Raw genomic sequence first — 21,981 nt, 5'->3', positions numbered from 1 at the left:
AAGCACTTCAACCCATTTTGGCCTTTTGAAAACAGACGATCTACAAGCTCAAATGCGCTGCATTGTGAGCTTGTATATGAAATGGGATTGTGAAATGGGACATGTTGCATTATGAGCACTTTCTACTTTTGGTAGTTTAATAACATTTTTTGATACCAATACATTTGTACTTTTACTCAAGTAAATGTTTAATTTCCAGACTTTTACTTAAGAGTATTTCTACATTGCACTATTGATACTTTAAATTAAATAAAAAGAATGTGAGTACTTTTTCCCCAACACTGACCCTAGACTCCTAATATGACATAAATCCCACCCAGGCCCAGAAGACCTCTTGCTTGGTGAATCTACTTAATATGCCCCAGTAGCCCCTCCTTCACACAAATCCCCCAAGGAGTCATTCATTTGGGTGTAATCAGTAACCTCAGCCTAATTGGATGCGACAATCTACACGTGCACAAAGCCACAACAGGACTGGCATGAGGTCCTACAAGACGTTTATCCGCTGCGGAAGCTCGCTTCCTTAATTAAAAAAGAAGGGGGGAAAAAAACGGTGCAAGGTTTTTAACCCCAAGTTTTCATATTTTAAGGCAGGAGTCTTCAACAGGGGGTCCGGGACCCCTAGAGGGTCCTCAGAGTTACTACAGGGGGTCCTCCAAATCTTTGTGTGATAGAAGCTTTTTTTCACCTTTTCTATATCAACCACTTGAACCCTAGCGTCCATATTTGGAGAACTTTAGCCAAAAATAGCAGATCTACAATCACATAACGCGTCGCACTGCGAGGTGTTGTGAGCTTGTAGATCGTCTATTTTTGGTATCTATGGGTTGTGGGGGGTGTCTGCTTCATCTCTCTCTCGACTAAGGGGTCCTTGACCTGAAAACGTTGAAGACCCCTGTCTTAAGGAACCAAACTCAAACAAAGGGATTAAGATTTGTGAGGCATCATGGCTTGTCTGGAGAAATGATACTCATTCTTACAAGTGGCCTAAATAACAGCAAATAGAAAGCGTGGCCAGAGTGATATTTTCAAGCGTGAGGATTTTTAAGCCACTTCCAGTTGAACTGCAATCTTTATCCTTCTTAACAACAGTCTGAGCAGTGATATTGGGGTAGGTCCAGTATGCAGTCAAAAGGATAACGGATTAAGAACTGTCCAAGTGAATCTATCTCAGTGGTGTTCAGAATGACTTAAGCCATCATTGTTTACATGCAATGTCTCGAAAGCAAAGCCTCAAAGGGCATCAGCACACTAAATATTATTACAATTATATTGTAAAATATTAAATCTAAGCAGGAACAAACAAAGCTGAAGACTGTTATTTTTTTTAAAGTATATATGCCATATTAATATTACTTCGGAAGGATTGGAAAGAATCATTTTCCTAGCAATATGTTGTACAAATCCACAGAATGGTACGAAATTAATCACCGGAGGGGAAAAGGAAAAAAATCTGGGAAATGAATATTGATGGAGAAAATGGTAACAAAATGATCAACCAACAGATGCGTCATTGGATTGGGAAAGAACGAAATGCAGATAATAAAAGATGTACCCCTTTAGTAATAGGGTAAAGTCCTTCGTCTGCTAGGGTTGCTGGCACGCTAGCCATGCAAGGTGTTAGGGCAGAGGAAGGTTGGCACACACGCAGCACACCACGAAAACACTGTGCAGGAACAATGACAAGGTGTTAGAAATGTACCCGGGCATCTTGGCACCTGTAAACATGCTGTACTGTACTTTATGCACGTTAACCCTGGCATCCCTAGTTTGTACAAAAATCTATTTCTGTTTTTCATCGTATGACTCGTTTACATTCCCTGGACATGAAAACCGTGTCGTGATTGGTCCTAAAGCCACAATTCTTTACCAGGCTTTAGGTTTTCTCCTCTTGAGATGAGAAAAGGGCTGGAAACGAGGTTAAACCTCAGCATCCTTATTGTGGGGAAGGCTTTCGCAGAAAATAGCAGTTCCACAAGCTCACGACACGTCGCAGTGCATCGTATAGAGCCCTGAGGGACTCTGGTCAACCATATTTGGTTTAAGTAGTTAAGTGTTTATTAACGTGGAGGAAAATAGTGCTGGCTGGTTGGAGAAAATGGCAACACATTACGACCTCTACGCAAATAATGCTGACTAATGGTGGAAAGGGGGAAAAAGGTGCAAATACAGCCAGACACGCAGTGTAACATATCGCTATGCAGTGTATTTTCTAGAAGCAGCTATATTAACAGTCACTACAAAACGGCTTATCAGCTACATCAGGACACAACATAACAAAAATGTTACCTTTCACGTAATCTTTAAAAATGTGTCGTCCTTTAGATTGGTTGCATTAACTCGTTGATGGAACAGGCACGCACACACATATGCCAAAGTAATTGTTGTAACATTAATCTTAAAATTCTTTCATGAAACCCTACAGAACAATTGCCCAACCTTGTAAAAGAAAGTATGCATGACTTTTAGATGCAGAAAACATTACATGTGAAAAACATACATTAAGAGCCGATCACAAAGCACAGAGTTCTAATTCTAATTCAAAACAACTTTCCCACTTGGGGAAATGAGTTACAATGACATAAATAACGCACATCATCCAAAAGCGGCACTGAGGCAAAATCATAGAGAGAAAAAGGGCTTGCTACTCACATTTTACACTACAAAGACTGTATTGAAAACAGCAGGTTCTGCTTTCAGTAGTCTTTAGAGAGTTCAGAGTGAGTTGTGAGCCCTTCTTCTCTCTGAATCATAAGTCTTACCTTCTTTCCCGAAGCTTCTCAATGTATTCAAACTTTGGTGTGAGCTTTCCGTTCGAAGTGATGACAGCCTATAGATAATTAAAAAAATACAAAATAAATGTAATAATAAAACTGGAAGTCCAATGAAGCACCCTCTTTCTCACAATGGTTAAAAGAAGTCCTCTCTTTCCTAACTTTAGAAAAACTCAGAGAATATCCCTTTCACTAACCTGTTCCATTTAATTTCATTAGATTTTTTAATTTGCTCATGTTATATGAAGTTATCAAGAAGTGTCTCTCTCAGGAATTGTAATTTGATTTGTAAATTATGTCCCACTGCTTTCTGTGTCTGTGTGTTTTCTGTTCTGTTTTCTGTTTTTCCTAGAGCCTAAGGGGGGAGGGGGGTGGGAGGGGGAGTGTCTGTATTTGTATGTGCTGTATGCCTTTACATGCCATGTAATATAGAACTGAAAAATAAAGTTGCAAAAAAAAAAAAAAAAAAAAAAAGTACTCACGTCTCTGACTTGGGGAGAGAAATCCTCTTCCTCCAGGGGCCTGGTTGCGTCAGAGGGCAGCTGTTGAATACAATCACAATTCCAGGAATTATCTTTTACTGTTAAGCAGGTGAGGCCTGTCTTCTATAGTTTTGGCAGGCGATCACGTCACATTCAAAGTCGTTGTAAAGACTCTCCCTGAGCAAACCACAAGTCTCTGCTTTTAAGAAGTCAACCCAGAGGTGTGCAGAGTTGAGATGCATGACATAATGTGTGTGCTAGAGTGTTTACAATGTTGACATACTGGACATTACACTATAAACACTGGCAGACTCATTACAATAGTTTTGCATTGCTTCGCCATAGGTTTACTGTTCTTCTCTCTTCTCCGTATTGTTTTTTGTCAAACTGAAACGCAAATATAAAAAAAAGGAAACATCAAAGTGTTACATTATAACATTGTTCTCAAAGACTCGAATAATGCACAGCATGTATAAAATATGTAAATGTGTGAGCATCTACGCAATGAATTAGTATTAACTCCAAAATACAGGTAAGTTAAACTAGCCGATCAAATTAGCAAATTAACATTCTTACACACTTAATTATTAAATGTAATTTTAACAATATAAACTACACCACAATGTGACACACTGTGAAATGAACTTACAAACTTCTAAGCATGAATAGCTGGAAAGTCAAAACCAAGTTGAGCTGAAGAAACCTTTCACAGAGCCTCACTAGTACTGTACTGACTGAGACAAAAATATAACTGCTGACCTGGTGTCATGTGACCATTTTGTCATGTGATTATACTGTATCAGCCAATAGAATGAATGCTTGGCATCTATATTGTAGGAAAATAAAAACCACACAAAAACAATATTACAAATATCGTCTCTGTTGGGTGGAAAACTCATATATACAAAACTGTTACTTTTCAGGATTCAATTTTGAAAACAGCAAAAGTGGCAGATCGACAAGCTTAAAGCGTGTTGCTTTGCGCCACGTTTCCAGCTTGTAGATTTGCTACTTTTAATGCTTTTGTGTGACGCTGTAGTATGATCAATTAGGGATGTTAATTTAAGAAAAAACACAGCGTTAGAATAATGGCAATACAAGGTTTCGTCCCGACAGAAACGATATCCAAAACGGCAGACACCATCTGGATAATGGAGCAAGACCTGGGGGCTTTAGTAAGCCAGGGGGCGTCAAGGGGTTGATGACACAAATAATTAGACCTTAACTGACTTAGCCTTAGATGAATCTGGCCCTTATCAGATTAGGTCTGGCCCCGCTCTGTTATTCAAATATTTCACGGCTCACAAGTTGTGAGGAACCAACCAGGGCCTTACTGACTACTCTGTGGGACACTCTTACCAACAGAGAGCAGTATCCCAAAACATAGCACTATCAAAACACCTTACCTCCCAGTCTGTTTCTTACCATCTCCCATATGTACGGGAACAGGCGATCTCCAAAGTACTCTGTGGCCTCAATGGGAAGCTGTGCAGGCAAATTATCAATAGAACACATGAGGATTCCATTACCCTCCACGCTGTCATATGGGGAGAAACAAGACAGACAAGTTGAAGGAACAGCCATGGTTTGGTTATGCATAGCCATAATTCAGCAAATAAATACATTGTTTTGCGCTAAGGCGGCAGTATACTGTAGATCAGTGGTTTTAAAGGTTTGTGAGAATTTGAGAACCACTGCAGTAGATTATGAAACATAGTTGAGCAAAAATAAATAAGCAAATAAAAAGTACAGGGCAGAGTAGTCTCTAATTTAAAAACAAAGGGACACATTGTCACATTGTGATTTCTGTGCAAATCTTGCACGCACAAGGAACAAATGCCACCCTTTTCACATTGGCCTGTTGTAGCGCCACCAGCAGCTCAATTTTACCAAAACACATTTTTGGAACAAAATGTCTCAAATCATGACATGGCACCCTTTTCACATTTGCCTACTATAGCGCCACTGGTGGGCCACAATAACCTACCTGACCTGGCAGAGACCTGTACTCGGAAGAGCACTGCTTCTAGTTTATTCATGAAATTAGTTAATTAGCTTTTTTTGTAATGATTTTTTTTTTTATGTTTTGAAATAATAATAATTAACACTTGGGATGCCAAAAACGTCCAGGAACATGATAAGAATTACTTCAGTCTGGGTAGAGGGTAACGCCAGCGTTCCGGACTGTCTCCAGCCCTCTTCTTGCTCGCTCTAGAGCCATTAGCGGCAGCCCTACGAAGAAATACGTGACTCACAAATGGGTCTCGACCCAGTGTTTGGGAACCAGTGAGATAGAGCACCTCACACACAATGTGCATGAGGTGTGTGTGTGTGTGTGTGTGTGTGTGTGTGTGTGTGTGTGTGTGTGTGTGTGTGTGTGTGTGTGTGTGTGTGTGTGTGTGTGTGTGTGCTTGTACCTGTCGTGATCGATGTGCTGGGTGGCGTCATATATACAGAAAGGTCTGTCTATGGTGGTGCACTCGGTCATGAACTCAATAGAGCCCCCCATATCTGCAGATATGTCACAAATGGCCAACAGTCTGGGAGACAGAGAGACAGGGACAGGTGGGGGAGAGGGTCATCAGGGTTATCAGCTGTCTGGAGGTCAGAGCTACTGGTTATACTAACTGAGCCATCGTACACAGAGTACACACCGTTGAAGATAATACCTGACCTGTGGTAATATACTGTTGCACAGCCAACAATGTCAGTGTGTCAGTAGTTTCACGTAGCCTGACAACTATATTCCACAATCTCTGCATCAGAGCATACGAGCGGAGTGGAGCGCGAGCGGCGCGGGCCGTTTTTGACGTGAGCGTGAGCGAGCGACTTTTCAAATGGGTCTGAGCGGCTTCGGAGCGAGGATTTTCCTCCGCTCCTTGGAGCGCCGACCTCCTCCGCTCCTATAGCCGATCCTGTTGGGGCCGCGCGCCACATGTTGCCAACAAACAGTCTCTCGGATAGTCCGTGGAGAAATAAAATGCCTGGGTTTCCGAGGCTAGTGGAGAAGAGACGGAGAATTCCCTTTATCAAGATTTCACAAAATGTATCTATATCATCCACACAAGTAGGCTAGGCTATGTTATAATAAGTAGCCTACCTTGTGTCAGTTAAGCCAGTCAAAGGATACAATTTGAAATGCAAGTGAGACTGATTTAATTTGGCTGAATGAAAAAAACACTCCACGAGTCGTCTCCCTCTCTCGGTTGTGGTAAATAGCCAGCCTAATCAATAACCAACCAATCCATCAGGATTTAATATTGTCTGTCTTAAAATACAATGCCTTAGATTGCCTATTACCGCAGGCGTTTGTGTTGGGAACACACTGGCGAAGGAGAAAGTGTTTCGGACATGGTAGCAATTTTTCCTTTTCTTTTTTTTTTCTGCTTTTTGACGACCCTGAGCGGAGCGCGGAGTGCGCGGTGAGCGAGCGATACGCAAATCAAGGTGAGCGGCGGAGCGGAGCGGCGGCGGGGGCGACATGAGCGAAGAGTGACCGGTACCATAGACCCCTGGAGCGCGGAGCGGCTTTCCGCCCCGCTCCACTCCGCTCGTGTGCTCTGCTCTGCATGCTACATAGAGTCTGGAACTACACCTCCTGAATGCTATATAGTCTGGAACTACACCTCCTGGATGTGATATAGTCTGGAACTACACCTCCTGGATGCGAAATAGTCTGGAACTACATCTATATCAACTGAATAGTGAAAACATCCTTCCCACAAGGCGCTCCGCGTGCATGATCCGTGCACATCGATATAAGTCATGCTATATCGATGTGCACTGAGGGTTTTTGGATCGGCACTTTTGACCCACAAGGTGTCAGCCTCATGGAAGAAATAAAAAATACAAAGGGGAATACATAATTGCTCATAACAAGCACAACAGGGGGTCTAATTAAATACTGTCAACCTCATAGACATATGAAAACCAGAAAAAGAACAAAACTATGGCACCACCTCTTTAAGTTGTAAAATGGGGAGGGTTATGGAGGAGGGGTCTTACTTGTGTGGTAGCCCGGGGCAGCCGCTGTCGTCCCATGTGGGGGACTTCCGGATCAGCTTCTGTGCGTCCAGGCGGCGGAGGAGTCGAGGAGTGTGAGGATCCCAATAGATCCCGTTGATGAGGCACGTTGTATATGGTGCCACCTAGAAGACGAAGAAGTGACATTATAGCCCAGGGGTCTTCAACCTTTTCATAGATTCCATATAGTTTCACTGTTTGACAGCACAATCAGTGTATTTTGGATGCATGTTAATGTGTGTTCTCAAATATCTAACCACTTGAACGGTCAATAATTAATAAACTTGACCTTTCACTCCGTACTTAGTCTGCTCTTTTTTCCCTCTACACCAAATCTTTGCCGAAAATAGCAATCTACTGCGAGGCGTTGTGAGCTTGTAGATCTGCTATTTTTGGATAAAGTTCTCAGAATATATTATGGACACTAGGGTTCAAATGGTTAATATAAAAAAGGAGAAAAAAATCTTTATACCACACAAAGATTTGGAGGACCCCCTATAGTAAATCTGAGACCCCCTAGGGGTCCCGGATTGTCAATATTGAACTATTGACATCAGTCTGGATCCCAGGCTAAAATAGGGGTAGGATGGAAGAGAAAACACTCACGGCGGTCCTGAAGTTGGAGGTGTACAGCTCCGGGTGGTATTCATACTCTAGCGGGTCATAAATGCCGTCGCTCTTCCTCATAAGGTGATGATGACGACTCAGGACCGTGGCGTACACTCTGGTCATGTCTGACAAGAGGAGTTAACAACAAGCAGTGTTCATTTGGTCGACTAAAACTACGACGAAAAATTGTTCGTTGATTGCCTTTTTCTTGACATTTAGTCTGCTAAAACTAGACTAAAACTAAAACTTTTCAGATGACTAGAAAGACTATGACCAAAGGCTGACACCAAAACACATAATAAGAATGTGTATCTGAGCCAGTCTTGCATCCTTTATTTTGAAGTGCTGCTTTTTACACTTCAGCGTTTTAAGTTTGAAGTTATATGTATAGCTGAGCACCCACTGCCTAAACAAAAAGACATCCAGAGGAGGCACACCTGCTTTTTTTCCCCCATTCATAATAACTGTTTGGCTCAGCATGCATGCACTATACATTATATTTATAACATTATCATGCTGTAATTGCATTATAAGCAAAGGGAATTGAATACCTCCAGTTTCAGAGACATCTTTCAGCTCGTGAGGTTCAACATAATCCACCGGGAGCTCGTTGAGGATGTCTTGAGCGCCCTGCCACAGAGGAGAAGCAGCGAAGTGATGCATCATGGGCTTGATTTTCAAAATATGTGTGTCTTTAACACAATGGTTCTCAACCTTTTCAGGCCGCGACCCCCAAAATAATCATAATTTTAACTGGGGACCCCCCACCCTGATGAGCACTAAGAGTTGAGGCATTACATTTTGTATAACATGGTTCTATTGTGAAAATAGCAGAACGCAAGGGGTTGTGAGCACGTAGATGTGCTATTTTCAAAATGTCTTCCTCTAATATTTGACAATCTGGCCAATGTTTAATTTGTCATTTTAGATGTCTTAAAAAGTCCTTCAATTGTCACATTAGAAATGTGCTGATAGCCTCTATACACTTAAACTTTATGTTGGTTTGTTTACTGTTGAGTGAGAAAACAATGTTTCATATTAACACATTGGCCGCCATTTTAACATTGACTGTATGGCTCTCCTGCCATTTTGTTTAATAAAAAAATTGATATATTTTTTTTATATTGACATTTTTCCTAAATTCTGTATTTTTTCGACAATGTCATACAGAACCTCAAATGAAACAGGACAAACTCTAGTCTCACCGAAAAATAAAATAAATAAATAAAAAGCTTTTTTTTCTATAGTTGCAGCCATCTCAAAATAGCCATTTTTGACCAAAATCCAGCTATAATTGAAAGAACTGGAGATATTGACCTTTTTGTGATTGATGGCTTTTCGAGCGAATAACTCAGTTGATATTTGTATTTATGGCGTCAGGCACTTATCAGATAAGTGTACTAATGTAATTATGTAATAGGAATTATTTTTTGAATTTTCTGTTTAGAAAAATGCAGAGAAAAATATTTTTATATGCTATGTCTGACCAAAAACAGCAAGTTCACATTGATATACTATTACTGCTACAGTATTCTACAAGTCTGCTACAAGTCACTTGGGGGCGCTGTCTCTCTGTTTCTGTGTGTAAATGCTAGTTGCGCTCTGTAGGCCTACAGGTGCACACACACACATTGACATCAAAGGGGGCATGAGTCTTTACAACCAGTAAGACTCCCTAATCGGGAGATAAGCGACCGTTGGTCGCTTATCTCCACAAATATCACAACCTCCACCTCTCACGTCATACGGGTAGCCATAGTTACACCTGGAATGTTGAATCTCCATATATGGAGATAACCTACGCATCACACAAAGTCTGACCTCACCAGCCCATACTTGGGCATGGACGACTTATATCTCCATATACGGAGATGGCCATATATGGAGATACGATGACATCACAGAGTCCACAGCTGATGATGTGGCGTGATGTCATACAATACACAAACAAGCCCTATATAAAGGGGCAATTCTCACTAGGGAAGAGAGCATTGCCTGGAATGTTGAATCTCCATATATTGAGATAACCTACGCATCACACAAAGTCTGACCTCACCAGCCCATACTTGGGCATGGACGACTTATATCTCCATATACGGAGATGGCCATATATGGAGATACGATGACATCACAGAGTCCACAGCTGATGATGTGGCGTGATGTCATACAATAAACAAACAAGCCCTATATACTGATGCGATACGATGACATCACAGAGTCCACAGCTGATGATGTGGCGTGATGTCATACAATAAACAAACAAGCCCTATATACTGATGCGGAGATATGAGCAGGGCAAAGGTGTGACGTGTGACGTGTGACCGACCGACGGACGGCCGGTGGAGGTTTTCATAGTAAACTGCTCCCTGACGGTCGCAATAACACTTCTATGGATTGCTATGACATTTGTTCAACAAGGTGATCAGCAATCTCTCAACACGTCGCTCTGCGACACTTTGAGAGCTTGTAGAGCTTGTAGATCTGCTATTTTCACATTCTAGCACATGTTAGAAAATGTCTCCCCCTGCCCCTAAAAAATCCTCTGCACTGCCCTGGCAAGAGCAGGGCAGACGCAGTTTGCTAACGAGGCGAGGCTGTAGTTGATCGATCGCTTGTTGGCTGTAGTTGATGCTTGTTTTGGTGGAGCGTGGGCCAGGGACCCCCACGCCCACCTGGTTCCCTAAGTGTTGGCTGGAGACCAGGGGACCCCCTTTGTGAGACCCCATCGACAGGGACCACTTGTCCCTGCAACTGGATCATGTGAACTTTATGTAACAAATGATCGGCTTATTGATTGATTTTACAATGTTATGTAACTCCGCACTGCTCTGGGAGGTCGGCGAAGCGTTGGACCCGCGGACCCCTTATTGGTTCCGTTAGAAAGGCGACCAGGGACCCCCACCTTTGCAAAGGCGATCATGGCTTGTTTGTGGACTAAAGTTTGTGGACTAAATACCATTACAAAACTAATATTATAGCCTGGATATATGGATTATAACCCAGGGTGTGGATTCAAATCAACCATCATCATTATCAGGTACGTTTTAGAAGCATTTATATGGCGAATTGGCGATAATTGTGTGTTTTGTGTCTTGAGAGAGAGAGAGAGAGAGAGAGGCAGATCTCACTGATAGCACTGTTTTTTTATGGGACTGAACACCATCAGGGGGTCCAACAGGGACCACTGAAACAGAGATATAGTGGTCCTGGAGGGAAGCACACACACACACACACACACACACACACACACACACACACACACACACACACACACACACACACACACACACACACACACACACACACACACACACACACACACACACACACACACACACACACACACACACACACACACACACACCTGTTCTCACACTTTTTTTTCTTCTCTTTTTTTTCCCGGCAGCCAGCCTTTTGAGCTCAAATGCGTCTTTTGCCAGTTCACTGTGGGTTATGGGGAGATTTATACATTTGTATTGCAATTTATACATTATTACAGTATTTTTTTCAAACACACTTACTTTGATGTGTGATATTTTAGGTTCCCTTTAAGATAAAAGGCTCAGACTTTGTAACGGGCTGTGGAAGAATGTAATTAAACATTACATTATATAAAAGCAAATTCTCGGGACTATCGGGCCTGGCGGGGAACGACATTGGGATTTTCTCGGGACTATCGGGGGAGGCGGGGAATGAGTTAAGTTAATCATCTGGGGACCCCTCAAACTTATTTGGGGACCCCACTGGGCGTCCCAACCCACAGGTTGAGAAACACTGTCTTAACCCATTATTTTAGCAATTTACTGTATACAGCAACATAGGTTCTTCAATATATCATACGGTTACCAATTCTTATTATAGTCTGAGCACTTCATGAACAAAGCTACTCATAAATAGTTTACTGACAAAAACCAACAAACTAACATTGAGAGCTAATGATGTGATGGAGTTACCTGGCAAACTGAGACTAAATGTGAATATTCTCAGGATGTTTGAACACTTTTTTAGCCCCCTTTTCACTGACATGGCCCAACACCACACCACTCCACACCGCCCACTTGTGCCAGGTTTTCCACTACAAGGACTTGGGTAGAGTGGTATGAAAGTGGTACTAAAAAGTATCCAATCCAGAGTAGGTCTGAGCTAGGCCAAACAGGGCCAAACACTTCATAATGACTGATCACTCACTGACTTTTCATTTAGACCACCAGGATATAGTTGTAATACATGATAAATTAGATTCTATTGTGTTATAATCACTGTTAATCTATTATAGTGTATTATAATTATCATAGTAATATATTAATACTTTATAGTGTATTATAATCACAGTTATAATCCATTATAGTGCATTAAAATTAGGATAGTTGTAATCAGGGTAGGAATTTCAGGGAGGCCATGGAAGCCATGGCCGTCGTTGCCCCTCAGTTTGGTCTTGTGCCCCTCCAAAAAAATGGCATGCACTGAGGCCACAGTGGCCTTAATGCCCCAGCTTAGTGTACCACTTTCTCCTCTGTCTCTGTCTTGTCAATATGTAGACACCAGTGTCTCTTTCTTGTCATGCATTTTGTTGAGTCTCCATCTTTTTGGATCAGATTGTATACATCATAATTTATTTATTTCACTGCAGAGAGTCTACATATTAAATTTAAAATCATCCTTAACCCTTAAATTCAATTAATTCAATGGACCAAAATCGTTTAATTTGATGGCCTTCCGGCTTTTGTGCTCTCAAAGAATGGACAACACCAAATTCCAGGCCTGGTTGTAATACAAATTTATATTGTATTATAATCACAGTTAAAAGTTTTTTACCGATAGGGGTACATTTATGTAATGGAAAATGTAGATATTTGTATGTGGTGCGGAGTAGTGTTGTGTAGTGTGGTGCTAAAGCTACAGTTGAAAACAGGCTTTTGAGTACTTACCTTGGAGACATTGCCTGTGCCGGTGAAACAGAAGGTGACGGGGCCAATAGATTTGGGCATGAGTCCCATGGAGATCTCGTACCCACAATCCCTCACTGCTTGGATGGCCTGGGAGACGTTCCTGTAGTTATGAGCCATGCCGATATGCTGCAGACATAAAACAACATGTGTTGCTGCAAAACCTTTCCTCTTCTACCCCGGATTTGAACACGGTTTCCTGCGCAAGTGCTGACATTGTTATTATTGAGCGAATAGAGCCTGCCGGCTTGCCCAAGGGTAGGGCTGTCAGCTGTCACAATTATTACATAATTGTATAATCGCAATTATTTGACATAATCGCGATTATTTTTCATAATCGTTTCCATGTTGAAAAATGTTCATATACCTGTATATATTTTTTTATACGCATCGTGATGCGACGCGTTGTGAGCTTGTAGATCGGCTATTTCCACTATCAATGTTCTTTTTTAAGTATAAAGTTAAATATGTCAGTAATTTCTTTGTATATTTAGGTTATGTGTCATATCTGCCATGTGCAACTTCAAAGCCTTAAATCGTTAATCGCAGTTATTTGAGTGACAATTAATCATCATGTAAAATGGCATAATCGTGACAGCCCTACCCAAGGGAATAATTGAATCTTGACCATCAGGTCAAAATGTGTGTCAAATCCTGTGTCTAGGTGAGACATGAACTTTGACACAATCTAAATGTCTCAATAGAAGACCAGGGAGACAACATACAACCACTCCAGTTATATTAGTTATATCGTACTAACATACAGATTGGACGAAATGACATTTGGCAACATTCCTGTAAAAATAGGTTCAGATGTTAAGGTATTATTAATAATAGTGATTGTGGGACCAGCGTTAATGAAAATATTATGAATCTCACCATAAAAGGGGTGTGGTGGCCGAGGGCAAGGAAGCGCAATCCTAAACCGTGCAGGATATTAATCATTCCTGCAAATGAACAAACACATCAATTAATTCAGAGTTTCTTGTCAAGAATTCTGAAATTGACAACAGCTTTGATATTTCACCTTGGGACAAGTCACTGATGTTGTCTTCAAATGAAACCAATGAACCAATAAAAATAAAATAATGAAAAACCTCAAACAGTATGTCCAAAACTGTTAATTTTAAAATTCAACATCATCAAAAGTAGCAGATCGAGGCTACTTTTAAGGTGGAGGGGCCGTAGTTATTTTATACTTTAGCTATTGAAAAATAGCAGATATACAAGCTCACAGCTTGACACCGAGTGCCACGCTGCAAGCTTGTAGATCTGTAGACCATTTTTGAAAGTTTTTGTAACTCAAATCTTGCTTCTGGGGGTCCCTCCCTGGAACCAAATATTTTGAGATGGGGGTCTGTGGCCAAATACATATCATTTTGGGGATCCTTCACATGAAAAGGTTTGAGTACCAGCACTGAAATAGAAACATAGGTTTTTCAAAAAACCATAGAAGGATTTGAACATTTCAAAGACTTGCACAAATGTTCATGATTTAAAAGAAATTGCAGATCTACAAGCTTGCAGAATGTTGTGAGCTTGTATATCTGCTATTTTTCAATAGTTAAAGCACAAAATAATGGATAATAATGCGTTCCCAGTCAAAATGGGTTAAGCCCCCTCCCCTTATGAAGAACACTCATGGGGGCCTGCAGTGAATCCTTGTACCCAGGTCCCAGAATTTGGTGCGACACCGCTGACTGTAATGTCCAAGTATATACCTGCAACACCGGCCCACTGTCCAAACGCCACGATGCGGTATCCATTAGCATCAACCATCTTCTCATAGTCGATCAGACGTACTTCCTTGGGCGGACAAGATAAGGAACACGTGGGTGTGAGAAAAGCAGTTTGTCTTCTACAACAGTCCAATAGACCTTGAGTTTCAGCCATAATATCTCCGCTTCATGTCACCAGCTGCTAAATACACAAACATCTAATCAAGTTGGCACAGGAGTTGACACTAAGGTCTCAGAGGCACTTGCCCATTGGGCAAGTAAAGGTCATGTTCTACTTGCCCAAAACTAAAGTCATGCCCACTTGCCCTAAAGTAAATCGTCCTGTATAAAATTTGCGCTTGTAGAACAAATTAATCCAATTGATAACTGCAACAGTCACTAAATCAGAATGAGTGATATTGATCAGCTTCAGTTCATCTCAAGACAACACGTTTCTTAGCCGATGTGTCAACCATTCCAAAAGTCATACGATTGGAAGTTATTGCTCTACACAAACTCAGAGGAACGTGGAGGCGGGGGAAAAGGGTTGATCTACTTGAAGCGACGTGCAAAAGATAGGCACGCGTATTATGCAACTCCCTCTGTGGAGACAAAAGGCCTGAACATGGAATTCATTGGCAGATGAATCACTGCATGGCTGCTTAAACAATGACCCGTTTGTTAAATATTCAAAGACTTTATTTGCCACATACTTGTATGTGAACAAAAAAAACGCTGTTTATGATGAGCACTGGCTCTCTCACCGTTGGAGTCCGAGGAACCCAAGGGGTCCTTGAGGGCATTCCAGGGGTCCTCAGCAATATGGCTGATAATTAGGAACCAAATGGACCCGGTCCCCTGCGTGTCCATAACTCGTAATTTGTACACACTCAGAGTTTAACACTGAGAAGGTTAGAGTGTATATCATATCAAATCAGAGTATAATAGTGACCTTTTGTAGAGCAGTAACTAAAGAATTACCTTTTTCAGAATGTCATCCAAGAGCCCCATGTTTGCTTCCTGTGCTTTGATCGTGTGGGAGAAGAAAGCGTACGTTTTCCTGGGGTAGACCTTTTCTTCCGGGGGTCTTTTCACACCGATGATCAACGACGCCTCGGAAATGTCCTCTTGAATGCTGGCACCTGCTTTCTCATAATACTGAAATACAACAACAAAAACACATCACATTAAGTGGCCAGCAACCTTAGATTAACAACAATCAAACTAATGACGCATTTGTAACTTCTTCATTCCGTAAGCCAAATCACACTAAAAGTCAATGGAAACAAGTCCCCAAGACTTTTTTGTTATTCCTTTTTAGCTTTAATGTCTTCTGTACCTCATGATGTTTACATTTCTGACTAATAAAGTATTCAATGGCTCAATCAATGAATCCTGAATCTGATCAACTTTCTAATGCACCCTGTTGAGATGGTGCGCAGTATTTTCCAAGACGGAATTTGGACCTCCCGTCTTGGGGACATACTGTACTCTTGCCAGTGCCCTCGACAAAAGAATAGCTGCCGCAGACATTAAGTTCTAACAGCTTACTTATGGCTTACTTAGTGACTTACCTGGTTAAACTTTACAAAAAAGGAAAACTTCCTTGAATTGCATATTCACAAAAGAAGATTGTGGACAGAAAGCGTCCCCACAAGCGGTTATTTCAGCTTTTTACCTTCTCGTGAATGGCCCTCCTGTTGGATGGCTGCACCAGGACCTTGTGCCCGGCGTTGGTCAGCTCCTTGATGTGCCGCGGCGCCAGCGGGGCCCTCCTCTCCCACGGGTTGATGTCCTCGCGACGGATGGCGAGGACACTCTTGTGGTGCTCATAGCGCCGCTGGCTAGTGAGGCAGGCCCTCGTGGTTCTCCTGCTCTGGTGACTTAGGAGTCTGAACATGACTGCTTACAGGACACAAGAGTGTGGTTGGCACGTACCGCAGCTTAGCCTTAGTGTCATACAGTGACATGCAAGGGAACCCTACAATCACACTGAGTGGAACCCAAAAAGAATCAGTAATTCGCATGTAAATGCATCGCCATTTAGGCAGACTGATAACTTGCTGCCACGTCCAGTTTGCTCAAGGAGAGTTTTAAAAGTAATTAAGTAAATGTAATTTATACAGCACTTCTCACAGAGAGAACTCACAAAGTGCTTACACAGTGATATTAAAAACAAAACAAGGACAGTTCTTAAAGCAGTTACAACGGAAAAGGCCTGTATAAAATGATCTCGGACAGGACAGCAAATAACAACACAAACGTGAAAATGAAATCGTGCAACATCTGCAAATGCTTGTTCAAATAGTAGCGTTTTAAAGGTTGTTCTTGGAAATGTCCACAGAGGCTGCAGCTCTCGAGAAGAGAGATCTCTGGGGAAGAGAATTCCAAAGTGGGGGAGCTACAACCTGAAAGGCTTTGTCACCTTTTGTTTTAGCTGAGTGTTGGGGACTGCAACGAAGAGGATGGGCAAGGCCTTCACAGGGACAAAGGCACACATGGTATTTATTGACACGTCACCACAATGTCAACAAGTCCCCAGGAGCCAGGAGGCTGATGACTGATGAGGCTATTAGGCCAGCTGCAAATTTAGTCTATCAAGTGGTGCTAGCAATTAGAGCTTTATTGATGTGAGAAAACATACCAAGGTTATTGTAGTTTTGTATTATTATTTTTTTGTTTCACGTACATTAACGAGTAGGTCTGCTAATTTTTTTTTTTTTTTTTTTCATTCATAAATAATATCGGGGAGATTTGTCAGAGGCAGAGTTCAGTTCAGAAAGGTCTAGTATATGAATGGACAAGAATTAAATTAAAGTTGTCAGAGGCTCGGTGGTCTTGTGGTAGTAGTGTCTGTCAGCCCCCTGATATTGGGACGTCAGGGTTCAATCCATGGCCCAGTCATACCAAAAGCTATGCAATTGGCACACAACGCCTCCTTGCTTGGCATTGGGCATCAAGGGTTGGACAAATGTGGACTGGGGGTAAGTCCTTGCAACATAGTACACTACAGTAATGTCACCTTCAGTGATGCAAGTACCGGTACATATGCACTCAAGTACTGTACTTAAATACAATTTTGAGTTACTTTTACTTTACTATAGTGTTTCCAATACTTTTACTCCACTTGACTCAGAGGCACATATTGTACTTTTACTCCACTATAATTATTTGACAACTTTAGTTAGTTAGTTAATTTGGAGATTGAGATTATTGCATTAACCACTTCAGCCCTACATATATTTCAGCTATTTGAAAATAGCTGGTCTACAAGTTTGCAATGAGACATTTTGTGAGCTTGTCGATCGGCTATAGACTTTTATACATTTTGTAAAGCTGTGAAATGTGACTTTCTGCATAATGAGTACTTTTACATTTGGTACTTTTAAGTACATTTTGATGCTGATACTTTTGTACTTTTACTCAGGTAGATTTTTGCGACCGAAGGTCACATTATACCATGAGAAATGTCGCAGCTTGTCTCCGTGTCAGCCAGTCAGTTAGTACACATGTTTACAGTCCATGGGTTGGTTCCCTTGTCACTGTGACATCACAGGTGATATCACAGGTGACATCACCTATGTAAAAGTCTATCTATTTTATGCCCATATATGAAGATCCCTGATGTCATCGAATATATAATAACTGGCCAGATGGCCAAGCCATGGCCCATATCTGTGTGGCTGGTTCAGATAGGGATCTCCATGTATGGGCATGAAATATAGCGTATGCATATGAATACATCATTTATGGGTAACTGGTCCGATATACATCACTGACCATTTGGCCAAGAATTGGCGCGACCTTGCCCTGAGGCATCTTTACTAGTGATTACAGGACTTCTACTTGTAACAGAGTATTTCTACATTGCAGTATTGATACTTTTATTCACGTAAATACATCAAGTGCTTTTACCACCACTGGTCACCTCCAGGGGTACATACTACATACATGTACATCAAGCCGGGCTCAACAGAAGATAGTTTTCTGACCTACAACATGATGAGCCACATTTTTCAGGCAAGATGTAAAGACTTTGAGAAATGTTAAGAACAACATTTGACTCAGGGTTTTTGTAACTACAGAATGGCCTATATAGTCTCAGTTATTTTTCTAGTTTATTTTCTATTATTATTGCAGTTCTAATTAGTTTCCCCCCCACGTCACCTAGTTGTAGTTCTAATAACCTTGGTTAGTAGCATGCCTCTAATTCAACCACTAAATCCCTACAAATAGCTGATCTGTAAGCTCACAAAGCATCATATTGTTGGATCAAGACTACCTTAGATGTAGCCGCAAATTGCAACTCTTAAAATGTTGAATTTGAAGCTATCTTAGGTGTAGTAGGTTTTATCAAGTCTGACTTTTGCTTCCGTATCGTAGTCATATAAAAGCAAAAGTGGATCAAGACTAAAACATTGCTTGATATAATAGTCTTGATCCTATATAGGCTAAGCATAATTAGCGTGTTAAGTTTAGTAAATAACACGTGTTGTTTACTAAACAACACGTGTCCTCCCCAGGCAGTGCCCCCCTAAAGGACAGCGGGGGCCGAGGGGGGGCAGCCTTCTGGGAAAGTGGAAGTGGAGACACCGATCTGGATCTGGAACTTTCTAAGCATTCTAGTGGTCAAACTTGAAACTTTTAAGCAACATGTCCGGTCTGTTCGAGCACTTCTTCAATGTAGTTAGTTGGTTAATGAGAGAGACACACGGTCATTTAGTAACCCACCCACCTTCAATGATCCACTGCGTCCCGGGTTCAGCGCACAAGACCCGGCCAAAGACCCCCAAAATGCAGCGATCGGAGAGGTGGTCACCAGAGTGGATCTGTCCCAGAGGTGAGAGGAGGAGCGTGGGGAAGGGGACATGGAGGAGACACACACACACAGACACACACACGAACACACACACAGACACACACGCACAAACACACACCACCGCCACACAGGAAACTCGCACAGCTATTAATACTTTGCGCTGCGCGCAGCGATCTGTGTAGATCTACAGAACATGTGCACATCAGCGCCAGGCTCTCCAGATCTCCACTGTGCGTTTGTAAGTCGGTCCAAGACGCGCAGCAGCGTGCCGGCCTGCCGGGTGGGGGGAGCTTCCTAAGAGGATTTAAACCAATCCTGTTTCATTCTAGAGGATCTGCCTCCTCCCATGCCTCCTCTTCAGTGATGTCACTCGCGTGTCGTCGCGGTGTGATGATGACACGTCGGACTGTATCTACAGTATGGACTTCCCTGCTGCATAATGTGATTTCAATCTACGACCGAATGCAAGAGCCTGAGTGAGAGCCTGCTTCTCTCACTCAGATCAGATGATTAGCTACAGCAATATAGGCCTAACCTGGCTTATTATTTATTTAATCTTTCTTTCTTTCTTTCTTTCTTAGCAGGGCCCGGGTCTTCAAAGTTTTCAGGCCAAGGACCCCTATAGTTGAGAGTTAGAGAGATGAAGCAGGGACCCCCATAACCTGTTCATAGATTCCAGAGTTTCATTGTTTTACAACACAATCATCATTCACACCAGTGTAGGCCTATTTTGGATTCATGTCAATTTGTGTTTTCAGATATTACTTATTAAACTTGACCTTTCACTCTGTACTAAGTCTGCTCTTTTTCCCCTCTACACCAAACCTCTTTGCCAAAAATAGTATATCTACAGGCTCACAACAACTCGCAGTGTGAGGCGTTGTGAGCTTGTAGATCTGCTATTTTTGGCTAAAGTTTTAGAATATGGACACTAGGGTTCAAGGTGGTTAATATAAAAGAAAAAAAAAAAAAAAAGTTTCTATCACACAAAGATTTGGAGGACCCCCTGTAGTGACCCTGTTGAAAACCCCTGGGTTAAAGACCTTCATTCTAACATTATCGGATGTTTGTTCGTTATCGCCACTGAGGATGGCCTCCACATCGCAGCAGTGTTGCCTCAAGGTCACCCTGTACCCAGTCTGGCTAGCCATCGTCACGAAAAGGGACCGCCCACTTGTCCCTTTTCTGTGAATGGCAATGGCGTAGCCATCATTGACTCTTGTCTCGAGAGATTGCCCTGTACCAAATACTGTTCAATCACACCAATACGACTCCCTAATCGGGATTCGGGAGATAAGCGACCGCCACGTCGCATACACAAACTTTAGAAGGCAATCATAGGCAATCAGGAGGGAATATGGGAAATGGGACAGATCCATGTTGATGACATGACTTTAGAGATACTGTGTACCACTTTGCATGATTTTATGGCAACATCTGTAGGAGCAGTGTCCAAAAATGTGCTTTGCCAGACTGACAGCCGTTGGAGGTTTTGATAACTGCGACCTGATGGTCGCAAAAAAGGATTTGGAGGCCCCCCTGTAGTAACTCTGGGGACCCCCGAGGGGTCCCGGACCCCCTGTTTAAGACCCATGAGCTATAGCTCCAACATTTGTCTTTGTCCGGTCAAAACCCGATGTGAAAAATGTGTTCAAAAATGTCCGGGGCTTAAGTAAACTAAAGCGTGGCCCATGCACATCTGGTTTAGATATGGCCTACATCTTGGCACAAACGGCTCAAAGTTTTGTTGTAGGCCTACGTCCCATTGGTCCCATTGGCCAAGCTTCGCATGATTCGCTGTGATTGGCTAGCAGGGCATAAATACCTAAACTAGACCAGGTCAACCTGGTTGTGCCAGACCCCCTGTCTGTCATCATCATTTATGACATCATGCCTTTTGTAGGCATGTCATCATCATGTCATCATCATATATACCCTTTATATAGAAAACCCGGACAGACCGACATTTGCTTATGTAGGCCTACCCATTTCATGGGTCTGGCAAAAATAGCACCACTGACTTCACACTAGTTGTGATTTTTTAGTGTAGTAGGGTTGCCCTCCAGGCAACCCACTATATTTTTCTAGTGCAGCATTTTTGAGTGGTGCAAACTGCTCCGATAAGTGCCTGTGCGTGTGTCTGTAGCCTTTTTCCTCAGTGTTTTGCCATAGCAAAATGTGTGTAGGTAGCATCATGTTTGTCTAGTGATGTCATATGTCGTATGTCTGTAGCCTTTTCCCTCAGCGTTTTGCCACAGCAAAACGTGTGTGTGTAGCATAGCCTGTACATCCTAGACTCAAATCCTAGTCTGAAGACGTTATGCAAGCACGACCACCGCTCACTTCACATTGGGTGTGATTTTTCTTCTTTCTTTTTCTGGATCAACCTTTAGTCAATCAGGAAGCAGGCACCAATAGACGGGTTTCTTGTTTACAAACATTGAGACTAAATGCACAGGTGACTGTATCATGGAATCAATTCCGTCCAATCCCCAAACCTGTTGTTTTGGGGAGCGCTGGTTTCATTGGCTAATTTTGGTACCCACCTGCGCACGCATCTAGTTCTTATCAGTGTAACGTGGACCAGAAACCTGTCAATAGAGTGCTAGC

The 21,981-nt window shown here is 42.1% G+C and overlaps 1 protein-coding gene across 2 annotated transcripts in view; it reads right to left on the bottom strand.

Moving 5' to 3' along the window:
• Positions 1–19,516, bottom strand: part of aass (aminoadipate-semialdehyde synthase) — a 37,221-nt gene extending 17,705 nt beyond the window's left edge. Inside the window, exons 1-14 of one of the 2 annotated variants that reach the window (XM_080737459.1) lie at positions 19,288–19,502; positions 16,231–16,454; positions 15,534–15,710; positions 14,556–14,640; positions 13,714–13,781; positions 12,817–12,963; positions 8,440–8,518; positions 7,886–8,013; positions 7,262–7,404; positions 5,674–5,796; positions 5,405–5,488; positions 4,682–4,793; positions 3,257–3,316; positions 2,763–2,830 (exon numbers count right to left, since the gene is read on the bottom strand). In XM_080737459.1, coding sequence (XP_080593585.1) covers positions 2,763–2,830; positions 3,257–3,316; positions 4,682–4,793; positions 5,405–5,488; positions 5,674–5,796; positions 7,262–7,404; positions 7,886–8,013; positions 8,440–8,518; positions 12,817–12,963; positions 13,714–13,781; positions 14,556–14,640; positions 15,534–15,710; positions 16,231–16,452 — 1,496 coding nt within the window. In that variant the 5' untranslated portion in view covers positions 16,453–16,454; positions 19,288–19,502. Of the gene's footprint in view, positions 1–2,762; positions 2,831–3,256; positions 3,317–4,681; positions 4,794–5,404; positions 5,489–5,673; positions 5,797–7,261; positions 7,405–7,885; positions 8,014–8,439; positions 8,519–12,816; positions 12,964–13,713; positions 13,782–14,555; positions 14,641–15,533; positions 15,711–16,230; positions 16,455–19,287 lie in introns of both variants that reach the window. The other variant, XM_080737458.1, reaches the window with a different exon arrangement.
• Between the last annotated feature and the right edge of the window lie 2,465 nt (positions 19,517–21,981).

The sequence above is a fragment of the Nannobrachium achirus genome (genome assembly GCF_963921795.1).
Source record: "Nannobrachium achirus genome assembly, chromosome: 11".
NCBI classification, from domain to species: Eukaryota; Metazoa; Chordata; class Actinopteri; order Myctophiformes; family Myctophidae; genus Nannobrachium; species Nannobrachium achirus.
This window is presented reverse-complemented; position numbering and strand designations above follow the sequence as displayed.